Source organism: Chenopodium quinoa, unplaced genomic scaffold, assembly GCF_001683475.1.
Source record: "Chenopodium quinoa cultivar QQ74 unplaced genomic scaffold, ASM168347v1, whole genome shotgun sequence".
In the NCBI taxonomy this organism is placed as follows: Eukaryota; Viridiplantae; Streptophyta; class Magnoliopsida; order Caryophyllales; family Amaranthaceae; genus Chenopodium; species Chenopodium quinoa.
Genome location: NW_018745533.1, coordinates 435,507 through 445,770, shown reverse-complemented (window position 1 = coordinate 445,770; position 10,264 = coordinate 435,507). Strand labels below are relative to the sequence as shown.

General features: G+C 34.8%; 1 protein-coding gene across 1 annotated transcript; it reads left to right on the top strand.

Annotated features, from left to right (window-relative positions):
• Nucleotides 1-476: 476 nt before the first annotated feature.
• Nucleotides 477-1,430, top strand: LOC110715870. Its single transcript, XM_021894492.1, has one exon. It carries the CDS (start codon nt 477-479, stop codon nt 1,428-1,430), a length of 954 nt encoding a protein of 317 aa, XP_021750184.1.
• Nucleotides 1,431-10,264: the final 8,834 nt, after the last annotated feature.

Genomic DNA, 10,264 nt, shown 5'->3' with positions numbered 1-10,264 from the left:
CAAAAGATGATTTTTAAATTTTATCATCCTAAAGATAATTATATAATCTCATTAAATGGTTTAATATGAAATCAAAATGACTCACAAAAAGATAATTATATCATCTAAAAAAGTGATTATATCATCCAGAATGTGATTATATTATTTAAAAGTGTCAAATTTTGGGTCTACAATAATTTATTGTAGACCGGGTCCATACAAGACCAATTGACATAATATTAGTTGAATTTATAGCCTCCTCAACATAGAATTCAATAGCTATATTCTTGATAATACACACACATATATATAGCTATATACTGTCAAATATTAAGTTGAAAAATTTGAGATATTTTATGCCTATTTTGTTATACTGTACAACATTTTTAATTCCATCATATTTCCTAATTTATAATATTGTTTCATACATCAGTGAATCATGGCCAAACCTTGCAAAACTCGAATTTGTTGCTCTTGATATTACTGGAAACAACTACATGTCTTGGGTGTTAGATGCTGAAATACATTTAGATGCAAAAGGACTTGGTAACACTATCAAAGAAAATAATACAGCAACAAGCCAAGACAAAGCTAAAGCCATGATATTCCTTCGCCATCACCTTCATGAAGGCCTTAAGGCTGAGTACTTGACTGTTAAAGAACCACAAATCCTTTGGAGTAATCTTAAGGAAAGGTATGACCACCAGAAAACAGTGGTATTACCAAAAGCTCGTTATGATTGGTTACATTTAAGATTACAAGACTTTAAGTCTGTGAGTGAATACAACTCAACCATGTTTAGAATTACGTCACAATTGAAATTATGTGGAGAGAAAATCACGGATGCAGAAATGTTAGAAAAAACATACTCCACTTTTCATGCAAACAATGTTGTCCTGCAGACACAATACCATGAAAAGGGTTTTACAAAATATTCAGAATTGATATCTTGTCTCCTTGTGGCTGAGCAAAATAATGAACTATTAATGAAAAATCATGAATCACGCCCAACTGACTCTACTCCATTCCCTGAAGCGAATGCGACATCCCATAGTGGGAAAGAGCAAAAGGCTAGAGATCACGCCAGCAGTCGTGGTCGAGGCCGTGGTCAAGGTCGTGGTCGCGGCCGCGGAAGTGGATATGGTCGTGGTCGAGGTGGTCATTTTAGGAACTCATACCCTCACCAGAAGTGGGACAATAAAGATGGAAGTAAGAATGAAAAGGATAAAAATAAAAATATATGCTACCGTTGTGGAGGAAAAGGTCATTGGTCACGTGTGTGGCGCACACCAAAACATCTAGTAGACCTTTATCAACAATCGATCAAACAGATTGGAAAGAAAGTGGAAACAAATTTAGTGTATGAAGATGGCGAAGGTGATTTTGATTGCGGTGATACAACTCACCTAGAAGCAGCTGATTTCTTACCTATTCCTGAAGAAAACAATTGAATAAATTATGATCCACTGGCGAATAAACTCTATTAATTAGTTTGCATTTATTTTATTTTATAATTTTATCGTAATACTATGACTTTATGCTTTATGGGACATTTCATGTTTTGGAAAATTTTATGTTTCCGGATATTTCATATTATCATTATTTAGTCATTTATTGATTTAAGTTATTTGATTTGATTTTTTTAATCTTATTTTAATTCCTTTAATTCTATTAGAATATGAATCCCTTTGGAGCTCAATCATCAATCAATGGTGAAGATTTATGTCTAGTTGATAGTGCTACTACTCACACCATACTTAAGAATAAGAAATATTTTTCGCAATTGATGATGAAAGAAAAAATGTGAATACTATATCAGGTAGTACAAAAATTATAGAAGGCTCCGGAAGAGCAAATGTTTTATTGCCTATGGGAACAAAATTGGAAATTATTGATGCATTATACTCCCCTAAGTCTCAAAGAAATTTACTAAGTTTTAAAGATATTCGAAAAAATAAAAACCATATTGAGACAATTAGTGAAGGAAATAATGAGTTCCTTCAAATCACGAGTGTAACTCAAGCAAATAAACTTATTCTGGAGAAATTACCTACATTCTCCACTGGTTTGTACTATACAAAAATCAATACAATTGAATCACATGCTATAGTAAACCAAAAGTTTACTGATGACTTTAAAGTTTGGCATGACCGGTTAGGCCATCCCGGTTCAATAATGATGCGAAAGATAATTGAAAATTCATGTGGACACTCATTGAAGAGCCAGCAGATTCTTCATAATAGTTTTTCATGTGCTGCTTGCTCAATAGGCAAGTTAATACTTCGGCCATCACCAGCCAAAATAAATTCCGAGTCTATTACTTTCCTAGAACGTATACAAGGGGATATATGTGGACCAATTCATCCCCCGTGTGGGTCATTTAGATATTTCATGGTTTTAATAGATGCATCAACTAGATGGTCACACGTATCATTGTTATCAACTCGCAACCTGGCGTTTGTGAGACTACTTGCTCAGTTGATCAGATTACGAGCACATTTTCCAGATTTTCCTATTAAGGCTATTCGTCTTGATAACGCTGGTGAATTCACATCCCAAGCATTTCATGAATATTGCATGTCAATTGGGATCAGTGTTGAACATCCTGTAGCACATGTTCACACACAAAATGGTCTTGAGGAATCATTAATTAAACGTCTGCAATTGATTGCTAGACCATTACTTATGAAATCTAAGCTCCTAATTTCTGCTTAGGGGCATGCTATATTACATGCAGCAGCACTAATTCGCATCAGGCCGACAAGTCATCATAAGTTCTCCCCATCACAATTGGTTTTTGGTCAGGAACCAAATGTATCCCATTTAAGAATATTTGGATGTGCAGTATATGTTCCAATTGCTCCACCACCACGCACTAAAATAGGCCCTCAAAGAAGACTAGGGATATATGTTGGATATGAATCTCCATCGATAATTAAGTACTTAGAGCCAACTACAGGAGATTTATTTACGACTCGTTATGCAAACTGCCATTTTGATGAATCAGTTTTCCAACATTAGGGGGAGAAAACAAACAGCTGGAAAAGGAAATTAGTTGGAATGAATTATCGTTATCTCATCTAGATCCTCGTACTAAACAATGTGAGTTGGAAGTCCAAAAGATAATTCATTTACAGAACTTAGCAAATCAATTGCCAGACTCATTTACTGACCCAAAGAAAGTGACAAAGTCACATTTACCATCTAAAAATGCTCCTATTAAAATTGATGTCCCAGAAGGACAAGCCCAAGTTGCAAATGATTCTAAAGCACGCCTGAAGCGTGGTAGACCCATCGGTTCCAAAGATAAAAATCCTCGGAAGAGAAAAGGAGCAACAATTGACAATGGCCAGACTGAGGAAGCTATTAATTTTAAAGGATCTCCAGAAGAGACCTTAGACATGATGGAAAAGGATATTCAATTACCTAACAATGAAGAAATTTCAACAAATTTTATCATGTCTGGAATTACATGGAACCGAAACCAAATCGACGTCGATGATGTTTTTGCATGCAATGTAGCATTAGATGACATGAATGATGATGAGGATCATGAGCCAAAATCCATTGATGAATGTAGACAAAGAAGCGATTGGCCAAAATGGAAAGAAGCAATTGAAACTGAATTGAAATCTCTCGAAAAAAGAGGAGTATTCGGACATGTAGTCCGTACACCTGAAGGTGTAATACCAGTGGGATATAAATGGATCTTTTTACGAAAAAGAAATGAAAATGTTATTATTGTAAGATATAAGGCCCGATTAGTTGCACAAGGATTCTCACAAAGACCCGGTATTGATTATGAGGAGACATACTCTCCTGTGGTGGATGCAACTACTTTTAGATTTCTAATTAGTCTGGAAATAAGAGAAGGACTTGATTTACGCTTGATGGATGTAGTCACATCTTACTTATATGGCCCATTGGATAATGACATTTACATGAAACTCCTAGAAGGATTTAAACTGCCAGAAGCAGCAAATTTAGGTTCTCGAGAACAATACTCAATAAAGTTGAATAGATCTCTATATGGATTGCAACAATCAGGGCGCATGTGGTATAATCGACTAAGTGAGTACTTGTTGAAGGAAGGGTATAAGAATGACCCTATATGCCCATGTATTTTTATAAAGAGATTTGTTTCAGGATATGTCATAATTGCAGTATATGTTGATGATTTGAATATTATTGGAACTCCTGAAGAGATTTCAATAACAGTAGAGTGCTTAAAGAAAGAATTTGAAATGAAAGATCTTGGAAAAACTAAGTTTTGCCTAGGGTTACAAATTGAACACCTTAAGAATGGAATCCTTGTGCACCAGTCAACATACATAGAAAAGGTTCTTAAAAGATTTTCTATGGATACATCATATCCGTTGAGTAGCCCTATGGTTGTTAGAGCACTTGATGTAGAAAAAGATCCCTTCCGACCCCGGGAGAATGATGAAAAAATTCTTGGTCCTGAAGTACCATATTTAAGTGCAATAGGGGCATTAATGTATCTTGCTAGTCATACACGACCTGACATATCATTTTCAGTAAATTTGTTGGCAAGATTTAGCTCATGCCCTACCCGAAGGCATTGGAATGGGGTTAAGCATGTACTTCGTTACCTTCAAGGTACGAAAGATATGGGTTTGTTTTTCTCTAATATATCCAAAGAAGGTTTGATTGGTTTTGCAGATGCAGGGTACATGTCTGATCCTCATAATGCTAGATCACAAACTGGATATAAGTTTATGTGTGGAGGTACTTCTATTTCTTGGTGTTCTATGAAACAATCAATTGCAGCTACTTCTTCTAACCATGCAGAAATTTTGGCAATCCATGAGGCTAGTCGAGAATGTGTATGGTTAAGATCTGTAATTCAACATATTCAGACATATTGTGGCATAAACTCCGAGAAAGAAGTTCCAACAATTTTATATGAGGATAATGCAGCATGCATCACGCATCTTAAGAAAGGGTATATCAAAGGTGATAGAACGAAGCACATTTTACCAAAATTCTTCTACACTTATGATCTCCAGAAAAATGGTGATATAAAAGTCCTTAAGATCCGCTCAAGTGAAAACTTGGCAGATTTGTTTACTAAAGCGCTCCCAACAGCCACAGTCAAAAAGTTAGCTTATGGCATTGGATTGCGTCGTCTTAAAGACCTCAAGTGATGTAGTCATGAGGGGGAGTTAATGCGCGTTGCACTCTTTTTCCCTTAACCATGGTTTTTTCCCACTGGGTTTTCCTGGTAAGGTTTTTAACGAGGCAGCATCTTATGCACATTATAATGTATTATTTTGTATGGTTTTTTTTTTAAGTGAATGTTAGTTATTGTTTTATTTAATATATAGTCATCCAAGGGGGAGTATTATGAAATATCTAAATGTGGATGACTATTATCCCATGTACCATCTAGAATACTCTAGAGTTGGGTATTTGATATTATCCGTTGATGGAACTCTAGATATTATTCATGTATATATATCCCGTGCTGGATGGCAGAATATAACAACGAACAATATATTTCTCTCTCTATATATATTTCTCTTCTATATTTAACACCATTGTAATTATTGAGTATACTTTAATTCTGATTTATTCTAGTTTTTCTAATGTAGAAATTTATTTATTTATTTTTTTTATCCAAAGAAAATGTTAATTCTTTTTTTTTTCCAATTGGGAAAACAACGGAAGTATTAGTGAAAAGAAAAATTACTCTATATCACATTCGTCATTCGGTGGTGAATTCGTGAATGATGGCTTGATGGGCTAAGTTTTGAGTTGAATATCAAGCCTGTAACCGAAGTTGGGCTTTATCCATGCTAACTTGCTAAGCTTAATACAATGAGGTTTTTCCGTCTATTTTATGATGGACCTAAGCTAGAAGTCCATCTAATAGCAAATTTGGTATTTTTTTTTTTCTTTTTTAAATTACTTGATAAGGTTCCCGGGGCTTAGCCCCTCGTTTGCACCAAAAAAACAAATGGTCAACTGGGCCTCTTGCTGGCTCCTATCACAAAAGACCTAGCTGGCAATACTTTAAAGGTGTTGGGGTGGGATTTGACGCTGATGAGGATTGAATCTCACACCTCGAGGATGCGAGGCAACCTCTTGTACCACTGCACTAGGTCTCTTTCATTTGATCTATATTGATTATGAACTAGCTTAGTACTATTAAGCTCTCCTAAAGTTCTATGTAAAAGTGGTAGTTGGAATTTTTTTTCTTTTCTTTTCTTTTTCTTTCTTTAGGTAAGGAGAATCTCCTTGCAAATAGAAGGGAATTAGGGATCTCACTTGCTTAGAGGTAACGTTTAAGAGTAGAGGGAGGAGGTAAGGGAAATCAAAGTTGATAAAACTCGAACTCGTGACCTCAAAGTTACAAAGTAAGTTTTTCAAATCCACTAAACTTGCTTGGTTAAATTAAAAAATACTAATTGAATTGTTGGTTATAGAGTATAAATATATAATGTACTTGGTACATCATTATAATACTTAGGTATTTATTTCTGTCTTCTTTTATTTATCTTACTTAAAATCTAGAGACATCCTCATAAAAATGATACTTCCTCCGTTCTTTTTTTATTGCACCATAAGAGGTTTCACGCTTGTCAATGCGTTACTTTGACTATTAATATCTTTAATTATACTTTTGTAAAAATTATAAAAAAAAAAAATTGATATTTGAAAAGTAGATTTCGAGACGAATGTAACTAGATCCCACATGACTATATTTTTCCTAATGGATAAATCACAAAAGATGGTCAAAGAAGATTAAGTGAATAATGTAAAAGTCCTTATGGTGCAATAAAAGAAAAACGGTGCAATAAAATCTTAATGGTTCTTTAAGCCTTTCTTGCTAGATTTATCTTGATATTAGTTTTAAATACCACCTCCGTTTCTTAACATGTGTAACACATGGATGATATTAATCGTGAGACATAAAATATATCCTTGTTATACATAATAAAAACGGATATTTCATCAAATGCCACTGAGTAATTTAAAAATTCACCAAATGCCATCGGACTTTTCAGAATTCACCAAATGCCACTGAGTTTTTAAAAAATTCACCGAGTGCCATTAATGACTAACGACAGTTAACTCCGAGTCATTAAGGCTAATTATGCCACGTGGTGTATTCTAATTGGTTCACTTTATTATTATTATTTTATTTATCAAAAAAAATTAAAATCAGAAGTTTTCAAAAAAAAAAAAAAAAAAAAATTAAATCAGAAACAAAAAAAAAAAACCCTAGCCACTCTTCCCACCGCACCACGGCACAACCGCCCCTACGCCAGCCCAACCCCTTGCCCCCACCCCCACCGACGACCAACATCCTCTTTGGTGTCGGCGGCCACCCTTCCCCCTACCCCTACCATCTCCATCCACTTCCCCCCCTTAAACCACCATCCTCGACACCCTAAAACCCCAAAATTGAAATCTCCAAAATCGAAACCCTAAATTTCGATTTTAAGGTTTTCGATTTTGGGTTTTAAGTGAGGTGGTTCAGGGGGGTGGAGATGGGAGGGGAAGGGCTGGTTTGGGTTCGCCGGAGCGGGGAAGGGGTTTCGAATTATGGGAAATCGATATTAGGGGTTTAAGGTGTCGAAACCCTAGATTTCGATTTTGGGGTTTTTAATTAAGGGATCCGGCGGTGGGGGGGGGGGGAGTTTGGTCATCGGCGGTGGGGAGGGGAGGGATTGTCGAGGGAGAAAGAGAGTTTGTGAATCGCGGTTGGGTTGCGTCGTCGGCGTGGGTTGGCTAGGCTAGGTTGCGTCGTCGGCGTGGGTTGGCTAGGCTGGGTTGCGTTGTTGGCGCGGGTTAGATAGGCTGGGTTGCGTCGTCGCAGGTGCGGTCGTCGGCGTGGGTTAGCTAGGCTGGGTTGCGCCGCGGTGGGGACTGGCTGGAGGCGGAGATATGGTGGTGGCAGTGACAGACGGTGGTTGGGGCTGGGTCATGGTGGCTGTTTTTTTTTTAAAAAAGTTTTTTATTAAGTAATTAATTTACTAATTTAATAAGCAACCACTCATAAGCCACCACGTGGCATAATTAGCCTTAATGACTAACGGAGTTAACTGCCGTTAGTCATTAATGGCACTCGGTGAATTTTTTAAAAACTCAGTGGCATTTGGTGAATTCTGAAAAGTCCGATGGCATTTGGTGAATTTTTAAATTACTCAGTGGCATTTGATGAAATATCCGTAATAAAAAACAGAGGTAGTATATAATTTTAAAAATTTCAGAAACATAGAATTATTTTGTTGTTTTTATTTTATTTTTATATATATATATTTTTTGGAGTAGAGTAACACATGATATTTATTATATTTAAATTATAATATTGCATTGAAAATTCTGCAAAAATAAACAAGTCAATATTTATTTATTTTTTGAAAAAGAAGAGGGTACTATGAATGATGTTTAGAACCCGATCAAGCATTGTGAAAAATTACTCTATACTTCCTCTATATATATATTTAGAGACTATTTTTAAAAATATACACATATAGTTTTACACATTACTTCTTTTTTTATTTTTTATTTTATTTTTGGGAACAGTTTTACACATTACTTTGTATTATTTAGTTTTGCGCTACTTACATACTTTCATAACCTTTGACTAATATATTAAAAAATAAATTATATTATATAAAGTGTTATTAAATAGATATTAATATAAAGAATTATAATATTAACTTTCTAATAAATTCTACTTCCTATAATGTTTAACTATATATATTAGTATTTAATTAAACTAGTGCATTGACAATCACATTAATTTTAATAGTACTGTCGACTATTATAAAATAAAGTGAGTAATATATAAAAATCAAATATCACGGACTATTAAAATCAATGACAAACTAAATTAGTCAATGTACATTTTCATAAGATTAAGTTTTTTAAGGTAAACTAAATTAAAATTAAAGATATTTAGGGTATTTTCTCTTCAGCTTAATTTTAGTTCACTTTTTAATTTCCTCAAATAATACATTTCAGTTTAATCCAGAAGGTTCAATTCAATTCAATAAATAAGAACAGACCATTGGAGCCGATTGGAGGCATTTTAGAAATGAAAAAAACAGTAATTTAAAAAAAACAAAATAGAGAAAAATTGTCACGCCATAAAAGAGAACATGTCTAATGTCCATCCAGAAACGTATGCGTAAATCGGCATCGTGTTTATTTACTGACGCAGTCAGAGGTGTACACGTACACATGCGCACGTGGTACCTCCAACTGTAGAAGTGGGACTGACAACGACACTCACCAGGTGGTCACGTGCGGTTGTGTCTCTGTCCTTATCTTTTTCGTTTTTTGCACGCGGCCCATCTTTCATTAATAAGATACTGTTCATTTCTTCATTTACCAAAGCAAGGATTTGGACCACTTACCTTTCTTACCTTTTTTCTTCTTTAGCCCAACTTCTTTCTTTGGCCCAATTTCCATAATTGACCACTTTTGAAGTTTTGATACTACTTCTATTGTAGAGCGTATTATGTACTTTTGTATAGCTGATTAGTTGGCCACATCGTGTGTCTGTTTATTATATATCGGGTTAAGTATAAATACGGTTCCTCAACTATTATATTTGTAGTATTTTGGTTCCTCATCTTTTTAATGAAGAAAATTGGTCTCTCTACCACCCTTACATGATTTTTTCCGATGAAAAAATGATGAGTCACCATAGTTTGGGACTATAGTGCCTATGTGGCAAAAGAAAAAAAAAATTAATCAAAGTTTAGGACCTTGGTATGAGTTGGCATTATTTAATTAATGAAGTGGTAAAGTTTAGTGACCTTCTTCCTCGGTTATCTTTGGTCCATGACCTTGTCTTTGACACTATCAGCCCACAATGACACCTTTGACCACTTCCACTTGATCCGTTGCTACATTTAGACATTGCATGTCATCAATAAACATATTAATATTGCTTAAATCTTCTAATTTTGATCAACTCCTAAATACCTTAATTACTAATTTTATTGCAGAGCAGATACCTTGGCAGAATGGCAGGAGCTTTCTTCTTCACTGCAGCAATTTTTTTTTTCTTTTGGAAGAATTTTTGCTTAATAGTTTGATGGTTTTAATGGCTACCAACATCAATATATATAGCCACTTTTGTGTGTAACGGCTAGTTTTTTGTAACTATTTTGGAATTTGGTTATTTTTTGCTGTTATAATCCTTTAGAATTAAATGTAGAGCCTCTAATCTTCAAACTACTAATTTTTTCAACTAAAAATAATCATGTAAGCATGCAACTCCTTAATCTTTTGGCAAAAAGAA